A 20,012-nucleotide genomic window follows, 5' to 3' on the forward strand; every position below is an offset into this window, starting at 1 on the left:
TTGTGACTTTTTTCTTTCAGTTATATCTCTCTTAGGAAGTTGAATCTTTGTACACTTAACCATAACCAGCTGTTGTCATGGTTTTAGTATAGAAAGTTCATTTTTAAATGCAACATATGGTAGCAGAAGCTATGTTCCTGACTGGCCTCCACCAGGCTTCTGAGTGTACAACTGGGTTATGCTGGCCTGCCTTCAGGAAATCTTGGGCTGTCTTTCTTCCACAACACTTTTCCTCTGAGTCACGTCTGCAGGATTAAGACAGTTTATAGCTTGTCAGGGAGTAGATTCCACCACGTTTTTCTGGTATCTGGTTGCAACAAAAGAACTGAGCCGATTGCAGAGCTAACATGACTAGTATGATAAATAAACCTTCAAAAATGGGCAAAATAATCAGTTCACAAACTGTGGTGCCATAGCATCCCCTAGACCACCCTTGTTGCATGGACTTGGCCTCCTTGCCAATGCCCTTGTGGCCCTTGAAAGCATCCATTTCAGGGAGGCCCTGCAAGCCCCTGTGTCTCCCTGGCCTGGGGTCCTCACTGCCTCCCACCCCACAGCCCCATGCCAGCGGTGCAGCCCAACAAGGCTGGATGCCTCTCTCCCTCTGTCTTCTTCTTGCAAGCAGATGCCACTGAGCTGAGGTTAATGTCTTGCATGCTCAACCGCTTCTTTGGGAATCATTTTATTAATATCTTAGTTTAAGCCATCATCACAGAGAAGACAACAGCCCCTGACTCCAGCCCCCTTTAAGAAAGAGATGGATGACAGCAATGAGCAAGAAAGAGGAAATTATATCCTCAGAGCTATCAGCCTTAATATATTTCCAAGGCATATAGTCAAAAATTGTGGGTTTTTGATTGGATGTCTTGTTAAGAATGGCAAGTGTTCATAAAATTAATTCCCAGTAGATAACCCTACTTTCACATCTGAATGAGTCCTTCTTTTGTTGTAGGATAGAAAAATGCTTTCTTAGTCCCATCTGCATTAGCAGTTGCTTGTATTTCTTGGTGATTATTATTCCCCTCCCCTCACCATGGGATAATTATAAACCAGAAGAAAAAACAAATGAAAAGTATTTTCAGCATAATGCCAGAAAGTTTGATTTCATCATGTGTCTCTGGGAGTGATAAGTGTTTTCTTGTGCTCTCTCCAAAGATATGCTAGAGGTCAATACAGTCCAAGTTTGAAGCTGTGAATTAAAGACAGGGAGACTTCATTAGTAGTTTTGGATTAAGGAGTTCCTGCCTTTTCCCTCCAGCTGCTCATTCCTGCTTCCATACTCCTCTCTCACAAGGCTTTGAACCAGGTGAGAGAACTGATCTGGATTCAAAAAAAAAAAAAAAAAAGGAAAAAAAAAGAAAAAGAAACCACAACACAACAACACAACACTTACAGAAGGATGTGTAGTTGCTGAGCCTGATGAGTTCCCTGACTTGTGCACAAAGCTTCCTGTGCAAAGAGTAGTGTTAACATGCTGCAAAATTGGGATAGGCCCAAAGGGTGGAGGGGGAGTGGAGGAAGAGGAGCTGCTTCACTGCTAGCGCAGCTGGAGCTCTGCTGTCCATGTGCAGCCCCAGATAGCCTGGTCTCCCCGTCCAGCCCAGGCATCTCCGGGCACGGTCTCAACTTTACCAGTGCTCTCCTGAGACAGAGGAAGACCGTTCCAAGTAGGTTGTTTTTCTTCATTAACCTGGGTGCTAAGGTTCAGGTTAACAGAGGTGGCTACTGCAAAGGCTTCTGGTGAGGTCTGCTTAGGCCAAAGGATGGGTACCTAGGGCCAGTTAGTTTGAAGAGGAAGCCAGTGGGAACTGGATGCCTTGGCAGCTCTGAAAATATGAGTAGGAGCCTGTTTTCTCTATACAAAATACACAGGCACCTAAACATATCTTTGGGCCCTTGGCTGTAGATCTGAGTGGGAAGTACAAAGTTAATGTTGAACAGAAATAAGAGATAGGTGTATGGGTGCTCTCTGCTTTATAGGCCTGCTTAAGGTTATAAATGTTAATGTTTCATTCTGGAAAGGGTCAGCTATTTTTGCTTTTCACCTTTCTGCTGGGTAAACACTAGCAAGAAGCTGAAGTGAAGGAACTTGGCATGCCTAGTGTTTTGTATGGCTTACCTTGGTTTCTGGCTTTGTATGTGTGTTTTACAATTCATGCGTTCTGGTGTAGGGTGAAGCTAACTTGGTGTTAAGTGCTGGCCAGTGGTACTTTGCATGCCTTTGCTGTCTCTTTTGGAGGATTTCAGAGGTCTTTACAAACTCTTTACAAACTACTTTTAATGGCACAAAGTGGTTGTCCCATTACTCACTGATGACTGTAGATTCTGCCATATGAAGCTAACAGAAAAAGTTAAAACAACAAAGCAGCATGGAAAGGAACTACCAGAATAAGACTCTCAAGTGCATCCATTAGCCCCTATTGATCTAGGAAAGCCTCAGAGGAAAGAGGGGAATTCAAATCTGAGACATTAGGAGTCTGCTTGCCCCGTGCATTTTGGCCAGGGATACTCCTCAGAGGTTTCCCTCCTCCCTTCCCTTAAGCCACAGGGTTTTACTGTGCAAGCCCTCCCCGGGGTGATATGTTGAAAGAGGAGAACTGTTTTATGGCCCTGTTTGAGACTATAAATCTTAATACTGTGTTTGTTAACTGTGTTGCACATCCTGAATAATTTATATAACAGCATCACACTGGCCCTAACTCAGAGAGGAACCAGTGGAAATTTAACTCTTACACACTTTTTCTTCCATGTAATTGTTTTTAATGAGGTACATTAACTCTCCTAATTCTATGTTGTACTTACTGGAAGACAATGTTGAGATACAGACTGACAGACGCTACTTTCAAGGCAGTGCAGAACTTGGTGCATCTTACTATACAATAAAACATGCATTTGACAGATCTGAAGGGGAGATGTGGCACCTTCATTTCACTCAGGCAATTACTAGCTACAATTGACTCAGTATTTTTGGTTGCAAAGGAGCCGTGGACATGCAGCTGTCAAAAAACGTAGTATGTTTTAGTGCCTGTGTGGTCAGTACTGTCCTGCAGAGGAAGGGTCTGAGAGTGTCTTCTGAAGACACTAGGCGTTGTTTGCTGCAGCACGTGGGCTTAGAGGAGCACAGGGTRCCTTCTAACTGGACAGGAGTGTGCTATGTTCACTCCTCTGTGAAAAATGTTTCTCCAGAAGATGCCCACAGTTCCCTCCAGCTGGACATTGTTAAGGGTTATTTTTAGTTGAGTTTGGTTTTACTTTCAAATAAACAGGTCTTTAGAGCCGCACTCTTCCTCTCTCACAAACCAGACCTCTTGGCTGATTGCTTCTGATTGGTTTGATTTGGTGTGGGTGATGGATGCGAAGGGGTATGCCGATAGCAGCAGGCTAATCCAAGAAGACTTGGATGCTGCTGAGAAGGAGGTGAGCATGGCAGCATCTGCAGGGAACAGCTGGCGTAGCCCTGGGGACATGGTGGGAAGAGGCAGCTCTGCCTCTCGCCATTTCTGTTTCCTTGCAATAGCGATGCTGGCAGCTTTCTCACCTCACAACACAGTGTTTTTTCACAGAGGCAGCTTTTACTTCTTCCCCTAGTTGACTGCCCCAAGCGGGATTTGTCGCTACTACTTTAAAGATTACTTTTTCGCCTCTTGGCTAAGTAGTTCATTCAAGTAGGCTTGAAATTGTGTCTTAGAGGCTCATTAGCCAGAAAACAAGACATGTCCCATTGCGAAGTAGGAGCACTCACATGTTGAATTCTAATGATTATACATGGTGTTTCCAGGAGCTGTGTCAAAGTGCACATGTGTTTAAAGAAATTATAGGAAGAAACGAATCTAAAATGATAGTTGCTTGTACGTGCCTCTTCCTTGACAGATGAATAGAAATTTACTTTTGTTTTGAGTACATTGCCATTTGCATTTTCCAGCTTTGACCTGCTTCTAGGAGGAGGTGATGGTACTGAGTGATTGAGAAAAGGCAGCCAGCACTTACAGGGTTTCTAGGGAAGAGCGGAGCCTGCTTCGCCGTGACTCAGAGAACAGCTTTGCTCGTGGGGCTCACATGCACTGGGGCTTTGCACAAGGGTTCAGCTATTGTCAGGTTTACTTTCTCGTATCTGAACCTCATCTGAAAGGGACCCGCGAAGTCACAACTGTTTTCTAAGCTATTATAGAAATTCTTAGTCATTGGAGGGGGTAACCATGGAAAAGGTTGAGGCTGAAACTCTAGCGACCAGCTTCACACAGTGATAAGGAAAATGCCAATGTGCTTGCTGAGAAATTGAGCGCAATTGCTGTTAAATTCTCTGAATATACCAAAGAGCGTTATTGTTGTACTCAGGTTTTAATTCCCTATTAGTTTCAGGAAATACTTATCCTCAGAGCAATGAGAGGAAACTTCGAACACTTTTCTTCCTCTGGCGCTGGGTGTGGGCTTGGTACTGCCTAGTTGTTAGTCTGTCTGAAGCCTCTGCTCCCATAGGAAGAAAGAACGAACCCATTTACATTTGTGTCATTGCTGTGTGCTCTCAAATATGTGCCTAGTCTGTTTTTTTCTTTCTCTTTTTTTTTTAAGATCAAAGGTGACAAGAATAGCAGAGCAGAGAAGTGCAGAATGATGCAGAGAGCGCAGATGTAAAGAACAAAGGAGAGAGGAAGGAGCCGAACCTGGTGTAGTGGGGAGAGAAGAAGAAGCCTAAATGCAAGTACTTGAATGTGGAAGTGACTCATTGCAGGCTGCCTAACAGGAGTTTAATGTGTGCTTTGATCTGCACATAGTAGTGGTTGGCACTTTCAAAGAGGTGCCTGGGATAGAAAATTTTAAAAACATTAACCTATCTCAGGTTCAAGACTTTGGACTCTAATGTCAATAATTTACAGGTCTACACAGGGAAATGGCATCAGGGTCACGTGTCTGTGTGTGAGAGAGAGAGACAGAAGTTAGTCTGAGTCGTAACTGAATAATATAACGTGTCCTGGTGCAGCTGAGGTGGCTGTAGACCACTTACTTCCTAACTAAGCAGTATCGAAATGTAAAACAGTAGCTAAAAAACCCAGTGATTGGATTGATCAGAGAAGGCTGAGGAGGGCACTCCTACTCAGCCAGAACCAAAGTTGTCTCATAAATTACTGTAACGTAAAATATACTTTTCATAATCTTAGTCAAGTTCATGAGACAGAAACAGCCATTTGAAGACACTGTAGTTAGTAGGTACAGTATTTTAGCAGGTATTGTGATGTCTCTTGCATGTTTTTTTTTAACCATTTTTTTTACTTGGCAAAAAACCCCCTCCTGTGCAAATGCAAGTGCATGGGCCAAAAGAGGTCTCCTTAGGAGCTAAGTTGATTTCCTTTGTGCCTCTGGTAAGCTGCCTCTGTCAGCAGAAGAACTTTTGCCATTTTGGTGAGTCTTCAGTTAAAAGGGTTTACCAATAGAAGTATACCAGAAGACCATTTTCTATGATAGCACTTCATTATCTCAGTTGCTCTTGTGGGAGGCTCCCCGCAAAGTCAAAGTCAGTATTATGTGTGTGGTTATTACACAGCTGCAAATCTTCAATAGGTACGTCTGTCTGTCTTCTGGGCTGAGGTGGGGGAACTGCAGTTGTGCCTAGAAAACAAGTAATGTTGTCTCCTGTTATCTTCAGCTCCTTCTAACGCAGGTAACGATGCCTGTCGAAAGAATGCGGATGCGCCCATGGCTGGAAGAACAAATAAATTCTAACACAATACCAGGGCTGAAATGGCTAAATAAGGTAAGGTCCGCACACCGACGTGTGAGCATGTGTTTGTAACGGGGATACTCTGTAGTAGGGTCTGAGTTTGGGTTAAGTAAATCAGTGTTTCTGATTTTCAAAGGGGCAATGTGGGAAAGAAGGACAAAGCTGCATGCTTCCTGCTGAACCTGTTCTTCTGGCCTTACCTTCCAGATTTGAAGCTCTTTATATTTGCCTGTTAGATTTGTGGCTTATTTGAAAGCATTTTTCCTCCTCCAGCTCTTTGTTTGTTAGAACAACTGTTCTGAAGACTCCGTTAGGATTTTAAGCTGGGAACAAATTGATCACCAAGTAGTGTCAGAAGGATTTGAACGAATGCCCTTCTGAGGTATAATAGTATATTTTTCATTAACCTCTGAGTCAAAAGAGATGTTCTCCTCTTTCAGTCACCTGTGAATTTTCTGATACGTCTCAAAGCAGTTGAGCTTGGAGAAAACAGGATAACTTTCCTTTTTCCAAACCTAATAGTCCTTGTCTGGAACTCTTACTGAGAGTGTTAGACACACAGAGAGCATAAGCGTTGRCTCAAAATGTCAGCATTAATTAGATCTTTTTTTTTTTTAATTGGCTCAATAAAACAGAGTGTATTTGAGACTTTGAACAGTAATAAACCCAAGAAATCTTGTGTGTACTCTACAGTATACAAGAGATGAATTCACCGCACTAAAAAGAATGAATCAGTTTTAGCTACAAAACACTATTATTGAAATGGAAGAAATGTACAAAAGTAAGTGCAGAACCATAGGAATAACCAGTCTGGATAAGACACTAGTCCAGTTAGTCTAGTATCTTCTCTCCTCTAGTATTTGTGATGCTCAGGTGATCATTTTCAGATCTGAGGAATGACGTTAAGATGTCTTCCATTTCAGCTTTCCAAGCTAGAATATTTARTGGCTATAAAATTATCAGGAGCCCTTTAAATTTCAGCTACGCATTTTGTTTCTCAGGAACTCCCTGCATCAGTGACTCTCACATGCTGTGACTGGGTAAATAAATATTGCTTTATCCATTCCCAAGTTAGCTGCCCTGTGAATTTGAGTAGGTCTTTGTTCTTGCATAACAGGGTCACAGTTAAAAAGGAGGAAGAGCCTGGTTTTAACTGTTGTCTTTGTAATTTGAATACCACATTTGGGTCCCTTCGGATTCTTCTTCTTTGCTATCTCTACCTCTGTGTCAGTTCTCTCCTGCTGACAGCCCATCGCTGGTGTCCTTCCCTGGGCATTTCTGTTTGATTCTGAAAGAGTCTCTCTGTGCCTGACAGGACACAGTATCTTAATAACAGTAAGATTTAGTCTTACTGTTAAATTAATTGTCCTTTTTTGTAGATTACTCTCACTTAACCTTTTTCAGTACACTGCAGAAACGTACTTGCTTCCTTTGCTCTGCAGTGTGAAAAGGTTGCCACTATGCTAAGGGATTCATTCTTCAAGTTCAGCCCACCAGCATGTAAAGGCTTTTTGCAAGGCATACCATGTCATGTAATGTTTACCACTATCTTGATCATGTTGATACAGCAGTTTCTGCCTGGTCCTTCTGGCATGAACTTCTTGCATGCAAGAGCTTAGTTTTGTCCTTAGTTAGCCTACTTTATATTGACCAATACTTGTCTTACAAATACTGTATTTTGAAATTGGATTTGCTGAAACAAAGACCCGGCTCCTACCAGAGGGASGATGCCAGGACAAATGGCCTGCATTGAGGTTAATTAAACCGATTCCCTACTCTCATCCTCAGATTTGACAACCCGTCTGAGCTGCCTTTGTGCTCAGCTAGCTAATTTCATTTCTGAGTGCTTCTGYTTAAAAATGTTTAAAGATTTGTTCCAGTAATGAATCATTAAACCAAAAATATTTCTATTTTTACTGTAAGTCCTGATTATAAACAAGGCCATGCATGGAATCTATGAGAAAGTATCATGTGCATCATAGCTTTGTGTACATGCAGAACTAACTGTGAAAGTAGGAGGATTTCAGGACTTGTATTTTTAAATCAGAGCTTGGCATAAATCAGTTCACAGTAAAAAGAAATGTGTGTCAGCTTAGAAAGAGAATGTCATTTTTGTACATGACTTTTGAAGAAATAAATACTTCAGGAAGTAATATTCTGGGTTGCTCATGGGCTGTCTTTTCTTGGGGATTTTTTTTCTTGGGGATTTTYCTATACAGGAGGGAGGAATTAAACCTCTCAGTTAAAATGACGAGTCAGGTAACAGCTGACTTACCTAATCTTGTCCTCTACTTTCAGTTGATCTCATTGGACTATTACCATCAAGACGATGTCACTGCTTAAAATTTGTCCTATGACTTTATTGCTAGTGTGTCTCGCTCACTCTCCTACTTGGAAGATTTTGCAGTGTTAGAATTGCAAGTGTTCAATATTGTTTTCCTCTTCCTGCTTGCTTCTAAGAATGTGACACCTTTTCCTTTTGATGTCCCCACTGGAATCTGGTAGCAATTCCTGTTTTGCTGCACTAGTTTTGTGGGTTGTGCTTTTTGACTTTAAGTGAGTATGATTCTTCAAAGAAATACAGACTTCTGCACAAATGCCTGGTGATAAAGTGCTATACAAGGCAGCATATGGTTGAACAGGTCTACTGCTGTTCTATATCTTGCAGTATTCTTAAAACAAATGGGAAATCATCACTTCCAGTATGGACAGCTGCACAGAACTTAATGGAAAATCTTAAACTTCAGGGTTTGAAAGGAGCCAGGCATTCTGGAAAATGCAGGGAAAGCTTTACTCGGTAGCAGACAAAACAACAGCCAGAGCCAGGATGTAGGAGGAATAGTTTAGAAAACAACAGTGGCAAAATGCAGCCTGCACATAAATTGAGGTTCCTCAGTTTGTTCTGTTGGGATCAAGAAAGTTGACATAGGGGGTTCACAGCCGGTTACGGAAGGCTGCTGAGGCATGGAGATGCTTCTACAAGGCCAGAGAGGGAAGAGACTCCTCGTGTTGTAGGAGGTTGTTGATTAAAGGATTCAGTGATGTATTGAAAATACAGCGGTGGTAAGGACAGGAAGCGCTTTCTGATAGTAGGACAGCAAGGAGACTCTTCCCAGGCTATTCTATTAGTTTGACCTGGGGCAGATCCTGGCTGTCACAAGGTGGCATCAAGTTCAGTGATTCACCAAAACCGCTCTGTGGGTTGCAGCAGTGATTCCTGAGTGAGGATGGAGGAACTGAWATAGGGCTCTGTAGGTGTAGCCGAGTCTAAGGAAGAGCAGTGACAAGCCTTTTCCTATTAATGCCATTATTAGTAAGCACAGACCCAAGAAGGATATGGGTAAATGTTTGATAATGTGTGTTTTTTGTTTTAGTACAGATAAGTGAAGTCACTTGCCGAGAAGAGCTTTTGGTGAAATTCAGAAGTAATTTGTTAAATAAAAAGAATCTAGGTAAACTAGAACAGAACACATATTTAGGCTGTGGAGTTCATGGMCATATGGTGATATTGCAGTCAGCGGTCTTGTGGGATTTTGGAGAGATTCGATATTTGTATAGCTGATGACAAAATCTGTAGYTTTTATGTATATGCAATTATTTATATATTATAGGCAGATACTACAATTTTTATTTATATTATAATTTGCTATAAATCCTTGTGCTTCAAGACGTTTGGAATTAGGGAGAACTCTGTAATAAAAAGACATTTAAACTGCTATTGAAAAGGTCCTGGCACTTTCCTTTGAAGCATTGAGTACTGTTGACCATGACAGAGTGCTAAACCTGATATATCTGTAAGTCTTATTCAGTTTGGAAGTTCCTATAGGACTTTTTGAACTATCATGCAGAATACAAAACAATAGTATAGCCTCTGTAGCATTGTGTAGGATGGTTCAAGCCTATGAGAAGACTTTTTAATCTGTTCAGCTCTTGAAGTTCTGGTTGATAGAAATTGTTTTCTATGGAGCTCTGTTCCACCCTCATAGGCTTTAGGAGAGTAGAGGCAATTAAGTTTATCCTAGCTCTAATGAATATAGTAGTACTGTGGACTACAGAACAGCTTTTCCTTTACACAACTTCTGCTTGGGGAAAGAGGAGAGATCTCTGTAGGATGATCAAGTGTATAGAGGAGGAAGATTGAAGAGGCAGAAGGGACATGAAAGAAGTGATGGGAATAGAGTAAGGAAGAATGAAGGTGAGAGTGTGGGAGGGAATGGGGAGGAACACATTAAATCTATGCTTTTACCAAATTAAAGAAAAGAGGAGGGGAAGTGAGAAGTGAATAATGCAGTTCTAAATAAGTGAATGTAAATGACAGAAAAGATTGAAGAAAAGAGCTGAAGGATGACGCAAAATGCAGGCCCAAGAAAGAAAAGATCACAGAGAAAGGAAGGGAAATAAAACCAACCTTGGCATTTAGTGAAATATTAACCAGACAGACAAGGAAGAACAGCGGTTGTTGAAGGAAGGTGAAAGAGCACAGGATTTATCTCACGTGACCTTAGACATCTACAGTACAGATGCTGAAATGAGAGCTGCCTAACTGGAGTCCTTTGTAGTCAATGGAGAGAAATAGGCATTTTTGGGATGTGGTTCAGTTGACAGYGTTCAGGTGGCTGCCTCAGAAAGGAATGTGTTGTATCCTTAAAGTGCTTTTCTCTTGCTGTCAGTAAAAGAAATCTAGACAAATTATGGTAATATTTACAGAGCAAGTTGCTTGCATTTGAAGTCAGATAAGATATATCCCCTTCTCAAGAAGGAAGAAAAACCAAGGCTGCAGAACAAATGCATTTTACATGGCTTTGTAGAAATTAATACAATGTGTTCTTAGGTAACCCTTTAGGTCCGTACATAGGAATTAATTCCTGTGTTGTATGATGTAAAACACATCTGACCCAGGATCTATCTGGTCCAGTAGCCCATCTTTCATGATGGCCTGTGCAAAATGCTTATGGAAGGAGTATAAGAAATACAACAGGTGTACTAGGATTTTTTCCCCTCCTGTACTGTTTGAGCTCTGGAAACCACTGGGCTCCCTGAGCTGGAGTTGCATCTCAAAACTGTCATCTTTAATAGTCACCAGCGGATTATATTCCATGAGTTTCTGATCACCTTCTGAACCAGTTTATACTTCCACCACATATAGCATGCCTTGATTTAACTACCTGTTGTGTGGAAAAAATCTTCCTTTGAGTTGTTTTAAATCCACTTTTCAGTAATTTCAGAGCTTGTCCCGAAGTTTCTAAGCTAAGTTCATCTACCTTTAAACCCATCCCTGCAGAGGGAGTTCTGTGCCTTTTATCTTCACTCAAAAGATATCTGTATTTGATTCGTTCAGGTGAGCTAGTTACTTGGCTTTTTAATTTCAGAGATCCTTTTCCTTCACTATGCTAGTATTTTACTGGCTGAATTCTAAATCCCTTGAATTAGCTCTGTTCCTATGGTTGTTTATTTTCATATTTGATTTTTCTAATCATAGAAGTGTCTGTGCTGCCAAAACCAGCTTTCATTTGAATGTTGAGAAATGTGTAGCACTTCATGTTTTGTCCATGTGTCAGTTTGGAAAGCTGCCAGCCGCATAGTCCATGAAGGGGCATCTGATGTTTCATATGCTTAGAGTTGTATTCTGCCTTGGATGCCAGTGGATGTTTTCCTATTGAGTTCAGTGACAGCAGCACTGTTAGAAGGAAGCAAAACACTTGCAGATGCGGGAAGTGTGTTTTTAAATAAGTGACTTAAAGTCATCAGAAAATCCCTCAAGTCAGTCAGTGTTGGCATTTCCTGTTTGTTTTCCCTTCTAGGAGAAGAAGATTTTTCAGATTCCCTGGATGCATGCTGCAAGACATGGGTGGGATGTTGAAAAAGATGCTCCTTTATTTAGAAACTGGGCAATTCACACAGGTATTGGAACTCTCTGTTTTCAGGACAGACTTCACTTTGTTTTTCCCTTCTAAAGATACTTTTTCTTTCTTTCTTTCATATCCTTGCTTTTAGTAACACAGAGAGTGAATTTAAGTTTCCAAATCTGTGGGAGGTTAAGTGCTTCTTTCAAGGTCTGTACTCTCCAGCTTTATTGAGGGACCATAACTCATTTGCATTGAGGAACACAGTAAAACATAATTGATTTAAACGTTAACAAGATTGGATTCAAAATTGCCAAGAGTAGAGCATGCTCAGTGCTTTGTAGACTTGGACCCTTAGGCTCTTTATGTGTTTCTATGGATTTGAACCAGACATAATAAAAGTAAATGCTGTGCAAGCTTTTCCGTGCTGTTGTAGAGTTGCAGCTGATCTGCAGTGCCCTAGGTCTTTCTTGAGCAGAAGCTGTTAATCATGTTCTAAAAATGTGCAGGAGAATGAAATCACAGCATTCATTTTCTCTTGCAACCTAAACTATTGTTTGAATGCTTGTCTTAAGAACTGAAGACTAATACCTTGAAGTTAACTCATGTAGTTATTAATTTGCCTTAGGTTTTCAATTATACATCATATGTATTTAACTTTCTTTTCTTGCTTAGGAAARTACCAGTCAGGAGTAGATAAACCTGATCCAAAAACATGGAAGGCAAATTTCCGATGTGCTATGAACTCTTTGCCTGATATAGAAGAAGTGAAGGACAAAAGTATAAAGAAAGGAAACAATGCCTTCAGGGTGTACCGGATGTTGCCGTTATCTGAAAGACCGTCCAAAAAAGGTAGACAAGAGAGCTTGTGAATATCCAAATGGTTTTGGGTACATTGTTAATGATTTTGTCGGCAAAAACTACYGAGGATACTGAGGTTTGCAAAATGTGCCAGTTTTCCTTCAGCTGCTGCAATGTCAGATGGTTTTATCCAGACATTTACCCGAGGTTCAAAACTTCTTTGTGAAAAACAGAGTATGTTCCATTAACAGAACAAGATACTTCAAGAGATGATCAACAAGATATGATCTCCCCAAATTGATGGTCTCGTGTAAATTGTCTTAGTTCTATTAAAGCCAGTGGTGGTGCAGTTAGATCTCATTTCCAGGTACATAGCTTGTTTCAGTTCTGGGGCTCCAAGCAAATGCTGCAAAATGGCCAGGGTTTAATATGTGACAGCAGTACAGTGTAAACAGATGAAAAATTATTGTGGGACAAACACCCTTAACCTGAATCAGGAGAATTTTTTTTCTGAAAGAGGTGTTAATGTGAGTACTGAATTAAAGCACGTGTTCAGGAAGCTGAGAATACCATGGAGAAGAGCTTCTTTACATTTGAGTGTGGTAGCACTTCCAAAATCACAGTCCCCATGAGGTATCCTAATGAACAAGGACAACGTAGAGCCATATCTGCCTATTCCTTAGCTCTCATGGGAGAAGTGGGTCTCATTTACTACTGCACCCCTTCAGTCAAGGACACAGATTAGGGGGGCTTAGAACTCACTGTATTTTATTTTAACAAGGTAAAGCTCATTCAGAATCTGGAGGCAGGCATACTGCCGTCTGTTTTCAGACAAGGGTGGAAATAAACTCGTGTTTTTGAACTGATTGGGAGCAATGCACATTTAAGCATGGCTTTGGCAGATACTGATGTAGCTGAACAGCAAATGTGGAAAACCTGATTCTGTAGAAGAATATAGGGATGAAGCTGTCATGTGGAGTTGGGAGCACAAATTCAGCACCCTGGTTTTCTGTACAAGTAACAAACTCCCCAGTTTGACATTTTGGGGCTATATCTCTGTTCAGAAGATTAAACCATGAAACCATTTCTTGAGTTAAAGAAATAAACTAGACCACGAAGAATGAGCGAAAAGGACTGTTGTGTTTGCTCAATACTTGGTAAAGCAGGAAAGATTTGTGTTTAAATCCCCAACTTCAGTTTAGTGATTAAGTCTCCCACGTGCCAGGAGAGGACCCAACCACTAGGTGAATCCTGTGAATATTTGGTTGCTTATGAGTTAGAAACATTGACTTACTCCTGTAGACCGCAGTGCCTAGGGGTTTTGGATGAAAAGACAATTTGCAGTCCAAATGCATGATTTGCTGTAAAATCTGATTCATTTCACCCATAGCTCAATTTGTTGTTTTCTTAAACTCAGATCTGAAAGGAATATCTTAAGTAAATGTGCTTGGAAATGAAGATAAGGAACTCTAGCATTTATGGGGCAGAACTAGGCTATGAAAGGAAGAGCAATCTGGAAAAAAGAGAAAAATTTTGCTTTAAAACTGTTTCTGATTTCTATCTATGGTGTGTTTTGTAGATTCAGACRTATTTCCCTAAACCATATTCTATTTCATTGTGGTCAATCCCTCTCATAGCTGTAAGAACTAGAAAAGTTGAGAATGAAAGCTGGGATTCTGGAGTTGTAGAGGGAGAGGATTCTGCAGCAAGTCTAGTTGCTGTTTATCTGTGGCATATTTGGGGCCTTGTATATATTCTCCCTCATCCTTTCTGCATGCCGCMTGCCTAAGTTTATGTATGAGTGAGAGCAAAAGAATTTGACTGCAAATATTTCTAATTCATGGTGCTACCTTGTAGTAGGGATGGGGAAAATGCGTGGAGCGTATCTGCACAGTGGGAAGAGCTCAGCTTGCATCAGCTGGTCTCAGCTTCCATGGCAGGACCTGCTCAGGTCGGAGCAGGGGCAGCAATGTCGAGGCCTGCCAAGAAGCACAAGGTTTTGTGAGGGCCATATGTGTGTGGGGGGTTTGTTGTTTTTTGKTTTTTTTTTCCCCTGAATTCTCAAATCCAGCCTGGTTGCATAAGCCATTTTGCATGAATTATAATATGTACTCCCCCCCTCCACCCCAGGTCACAACTATTTAAAAAAAATTGTTGAAAATAACTGTGATCTCTTTTTACATGTTAAATCAAAGATCTCCCTTTTCCTTTAATTACAATGAGAGCATCTCTCAAATGTGATGAGACATATATTTTGATTTTTTTCATTAGGAGTATTTTTTCCCCCTTCCTTCTCCTTTTCAGGTTTCATCTCTTAGTTTGTCACTCTGAGGTCCARTTTCTTCATCTTATTTTCTGACTGAAACTGCTTCCACCAGTCCTATCAGTGCTCCTTTTTTGTAGCCCTTTTAAAATGACACACAAAGCCAAAATATTCAAGATGAATTTTTGACTGCCCAGGCCTTAAAGTAGGTTTAAAATTAAGCAAAATGACTTCTCCTTTTCCTATGAGATGCTGCCATGTTAAGGTACATTGTGCTATTTCTTAGTGCATATAGAAGAAGTGAAGGATATCTCATTGTACAGAAGACTGTAAGAAATCTTCTTTCTGTTGTTGCAGGAAAAAAAACAAAGTCCGAGAAGGATGACAAATTCAAACAAATTAAGGTAAGAACTGATGGTTTAATCATGTGAGAGCTTGTGAAAACAATCCGTTGCAAAATTTTTTAATAGACTCAACAATATTTTATGGTGGATATTTGCAAATCTCCCATGCTTGTGGTTTCCTTAAGTAGCTTACATTGGATGTTCGATTTTTAAAAAAAAAAAAAAAACGTGAAGCCTATTGCAGCCGTGACTGACGTCATCAGCTGACACAGCCCTTGTGTTGCAATGCCTGGAGGTTGGAAAACTGGCAGCCTTGGCAATACATTTGCCGTTTGTTTGTCTGTGTAAGTAGAAATGAAGTAATTACGGAAGGAATGCTTCTGAACAATGGAACTACCTTTTGGAGCAATTAATTTGTGTTCGTAGTGCATTGGAAATTCATTTTCGTTTAGGCAAAGGGGAAAGTTCTGTCAGAGCTGCATGTTCTTCTTGTATTTTGTCAGTTAGAATAACTTGGTCGTAAATCTCGTCAGTCAGTATTTGAGATTTCTGCCTATTCAGAGCATGGACCCAAACTCACATTCGCACATCCTACAAAGCATGGCATTTCCTAGCTGTGGCAGTTCTGCTGAGGGCCTCTTGCAGATGGTCATATTTAATAGTGGCAGGACTGGGACTTACTTCAGCTTTTTCAAAGAGTAAATTGTAAAACTTTCAGACTTTCAAGCTTCAATAAAGTTTGTGTACTTGGGTCTGTCACTAAAATCCGGGATTTGGTTGCTGAATCCGCAGTACRTGCTATACATGGTAGCATGTAGCAGTGTATGTAACAGAACAAAAGCTCAGTCCTCTGCTATTTGCTTGTCAAGGACTGTGGTTCCCAAGTCTGTGTGATGCAGCCCGCAAAGCATTGCGTGCTGTGGCTAGCAGGTAGTCTGGGCCAGATGACCGCTGAGGCCATTTTTGGAAAAAATACTTTATTAAAGTTGGATTTGGAAGGAAGAAACTCTTCTGGTAATCGTGACTTGTATAATTGTATATCAGAATACTGCTTTATTTGTCTGTAATTTTAAATTGACTTTAAGGAACCACTTTAACCATCATATCTTGATTTTGTCGCCACAGTTGTTTGTTATAATCTGACTCTGATCATAACCTGCACTCTGAGGGAGCTAGTAAATTCTGATTGTCAGAGCAGGGCAGCTGATGATGCTTTTCAAAGCTGGGAGCAGCACGTTGCTGTTCCCTCTTTCATAATTCTTTCTTTAGTCAAAGTATTAAATACCTGAAAAGCCATAGAGGTGCTTGAACAATCTTATCCTCTTCATTAAGATTAGTCTCGCAAATACTTGTTACTGAGGGAGTTCCAATGATGTCTGGAGATTATTACTCTTGGCATTATGCCTGGGAATAGGGTGTCTGCAGGGAGATGCTCACAAGTTTTGGAAGCACCTTCCTGCAGCTCAGTTGCCCTGAACAGCACACAAGTGTTACAGGAGCAGTAAGCTGACCTGACTGTGCTTCTAGTACATAAATATTTTCATACATATATGTATAATATATATGTGTATATGTATACATATATATATATACACACACACACACACCTGTGCGTGGTACCTAGGGGTGTATGCCAACCACTAATTATCTTATGGCCAGTTAGCTCTTGTAGGTTTTGAGCCAGGGCCTGGTAGTATTCCCAACTATTTTCCATTATTTGAAAAAATGTGTACCTGCGCTGACCTCCAAATATGCATGAATTTTAAATTTTAAAACAGATACACTATTGAATATTGAAGGCAATAGTGAGGAAAGGTTGTGGTTGAGTTAATCCAAATATCCGTTTTTGAACATTGAAACGTACTTACAATTTCTTTGCTTGATGATGTGGATTCCTGCGATCTGAATCTCTGTTTTTTATTGAAAGCCTTGTACTTATCTTGAAAAGCTCTATGCAGTGAAGATAAGTGGGAGGCTGTTCCATGACCTACCTGTTAAATTCCRTGGGGTAACATAAACAGAGGGAGAAGCTAAGGATCAAAGGACAGATCTACAAAAGGACTAACATACCTGTGTAGCTGCTGCTAGATCCTGAGGGCACCCAAGGCCCTAAGGTGACCACTGTTGGGGTGAACAACACTGCCAGACCTCACTGAGCAGAGTGGTGGTGCTGGGTTTGAGCAGGATGCTCAGCACTTCCTGCCCATCCCCTCTGTGGAGGTGAGAGCTGAACTGTACCAAATTCCTCTTCCACATTAGACAAGGGCAACCCCCCTTGCAGATAAGTGTCCCCCACCTTGCAGATACGCTTCCTAGCCACTGGGCTTTTGGTCAGATGGGGCCTTTCTGTTGTAACATGAACACTTATCAATGAGAAGAGGCCATAAGTATTTGAGTAGCTGAAATAAAAATAGGTGCTTTCCTTTGAAACAAATTTAAGAGCTGAGCTGCCTACCTGAGGCTTAAGTTCCACCTTATCCAAGACGTTGCCTGTTGACTGTGTGTGCAGCTTCCCATTCAGACTTAGATTTTAAGTGGCACCTTTCCCCACACATTTAGCTTAGGCTTCCATCAGGCATTTGAACAYGGCAGAGTTAGGTGATTTCACACTGTAGCACTGACCAAGTCCCTTTGTGGGTCTGGCACCATCACCTGAGTTCTAAGACATATTTTTGTTTCTGMAGCTCTAAAGGGGCTACCAAATAGTTTTATAAGTAAGCCTTAGTAAAGCTGAGCAAGTTGCTCTACCTGCAGCATTGCCATGGGGGCTGCTGTGTTGGCCAAGGGTTTTCAGGTGCTTTGCACAACGCTGGAGGCTCAGGGCCCCTGTGTACAGTCCTAACCTCTTTCTGCAGTCTGTGATCCTTGATGGATCARTAGGAGCTAATTTTATCTTTTCCAGCTTTGTATTGGATACTCCAGTTCTTTGACCTGTGGGTCCACACAGCTAGTGTGGCTTATCAGAGACCTAGCAGCCATTCTTCTAAAGCTGCAAGGGGCCTTGCAAAGGGGCCTGGGAACAGGGTATGTGTATTTTGGCCTCGCTTAATGGCTAGAGAGGCAGAGACTTGTGTCAAAGGGACAGCTCTTCTTGAATTGATTGCAATTGCAGCACGTGGCATCCAAAAAAGAACTGTCACACTGTCGTCACCCCATTTGTCCCCATGAGGAAAGTTTATAGGATTAGTACAGTGAAGGGCTGACACCACAGCGCTTGAGACTTTCCTTTGCCCTACRCTTGCTGAAGTGCCCAATAAAAATGGGCACAGCACGCCATCAGATCAGACCGGCAGTTCTGGCCCTCTCTGCAGATGTCTCTAGGTCAACAGCAACGCAGGACTTAACTTCCAATGTTGCCATTCTTGGTCCAGAATAAGAGCAGAAGACTTCACGCTTTGTACCYGATAGTTCTTGTCAGGGAACTAGTAAAGGGGAGAAGGTTGGTTTTGTAGTTAGTCCTTTAAAAGTGTTCATAGCTTTTTAAAGAAATCCTGAAATTATGGAGTTAGAACTTTTGCAGTCTATTCTGAAGGGAGTTTCTTAGATCCCCATCTGACTGTAACAGATGTATAGAAATGTATTTTGTGGGCAGCTTAGTGTATGTAGAACAGATGGTGTTTTCTCAACACTGTTGCCCTGTGGAAATGTTTATGATATGATCTAAAAGGCTGTATTTAGTGTAAACACTTTGGTTTGCTTTCAAACTTGCTGCAGAGAAAAATTAAGGCTAGAATTCGGTAATTACTACACAGAAGCTAAGACTTCCTTTCAGGGAGTGCTGGAAGATGCATCAGGTTTGGAAGGGAAAGAGGATGAATATTAAATAACTGTTTCTGTAACTGCARTGTAACTGCACTATTTCTTCCTTGTTGTTCCAAATGTTAATCTCTTGTAGTAAATAGCACACTAATTTCTTGCTCTCTGAAGGCTCACTCTAAATCTGAAAATTAAAAATAACTTTAGTTTCAGAGGGGAAGATTTGGAAATGGAATAAACTTCAGCTTCTTCTCAGAGAACCAGAATGTTCATCTTAGTAAACTTTGTTTAACAGGGAGCAGGGGGTACGTGTCAGGCAGAAGTGATTTGAATTGGTTATCATCTCAACACAGAGAGATGAATTGAGTCCAGGCTCCTAAAATAAATCAAACCTGACCCAACTGTATTGTTTTCATTCTAGCAAGAGCCAGTTGAATCATCTTTTGGGATTAATGGGCTAAATGATGACACTTCTGACTATTTCCTGTCCTCCAGTATAAAAAATGAAGTTGACAGTACAGTGAACATTGTAGGTAAGTACTCCTATGCTTTTCATGTGTGCTAAGCATACAGATGACTTAAAACACCATTTCATGAAATAGGTGATACCAGAATAACACTTTTGGCTGTGCCAAACTGATCTTTCTAGCAGCATTTTGCACTTCAAGGAACAACATGGTAATGATCATGCCCAGGCTTTTTTTGCTAGCCCAGCCCGTACGAGATGTTGGTTGCAGGCCAGCCCCACGGCCTCACAGAGGTGGTGAGCGGCGCTGCTGCGGCACGGCGCTTTTCCTGAGATCACAAGCCTTGCCAGCCTTTTTTTTCAGGTGGCCTTTCCTGGCGTTAACTTGCTCCAAAGAGTGCTGCTTAGCTAGGAGGGGATTTTAGCTAGTGTCACATAGGAGTTACACTGGGGTTGAGTCACTGTTTTCTATTACTCCAAAAAGGGCTGTGTATAGGGTGCCGTTTTATTTGTGACTTTAAATGTATATATGAAATGGAGGAACTTGGTTCTTTTTACTGGTACGTCAGTAGCAGAGTTAGTTCTTAATATCACAGAGCTAACAACAAAGATCAGTGAAGACTATTTAGAAACTCGTACAGTAGGAATTAGCTGTCATCTCAGAGTGTGAATAATTRGTTCTTTGTAGAATAATTGGGTTATTTTTTGACAGCTTTTTTTTTGGCTAAGGCTGTCATTGCAACAAGGGCTCCTAGAAATGTGACCCATATACTGCTTTCTGTAGAATTCCACTTTTCTGCATATAGAGAAATATGTGTTTAAA

The 20,012-nt window shown here is 41.1% G+C and overlaps 1 protein-coding gene across 2 annotated transcripts in view; it reads left to right on the forward strand.

Moving 5' to 3' along the window:
- Positions 1 to 1,075: 1,075 nt before the first annotated feature.
- The window catches only part of IRF2 (interferon regulatory factor 2), a 30,316-nt gene continuing 11,379 nt past the window's right edge, over positions 1,076 to 20,012 (forward strand). The window contains exons 1-7 of one of the 2 annotated variants that reach the window (XM_085311378.1): positions 1,076 to 1,306; positions 4,570 to 4,695; positions 5,642 to 5,749; positions 11,518 to 11,617; positions 12,235 to 12,411; positions 14,981 to 15,027; positions 19,145 to 19,256. In XM_085311378.1, coding sequence (XP_085167504.1) covers positions 5,663 to 5,749; positions 11,518 to 11,617; positions 12,235 to 12,411; positions 14,981 to 15,027; positions 19,145 to 19,256 — 523 coding nt within the window. In that variant the 5' untranslated portion in view covers positions 1,076 to 1,306; positions 4,570 to 4,695; positions 5,642 to 5,662. Of the gene's footprint in view, positions 1,307 to 4,088; positions 4,696 to 5,641; positions 5,750 to 11,517; positions 11,618 to 12,234; positions 12,412 to 14,980; positions 15,028 to 19,144; positions 19,257 to 20,012 lie in introns of those variants that run through there. The other variant, XM_085311377.1, reaches the window with a different exon arrangement.

The sequence above is a fragment of the Rhea americana genome, unplaced genomic scaffold, assembly GCF_003343005.1.
Source record: "Rhea americana isolate MKP2758 unplaced genomic scaffold, rheAme1 scaffold_34, whole genome shotgun sequence".
NCBI lineage: Eukaryota > Metazoa > Chordata > Aves > Rheiformes > Rheidae > Rhea > Rhea americana.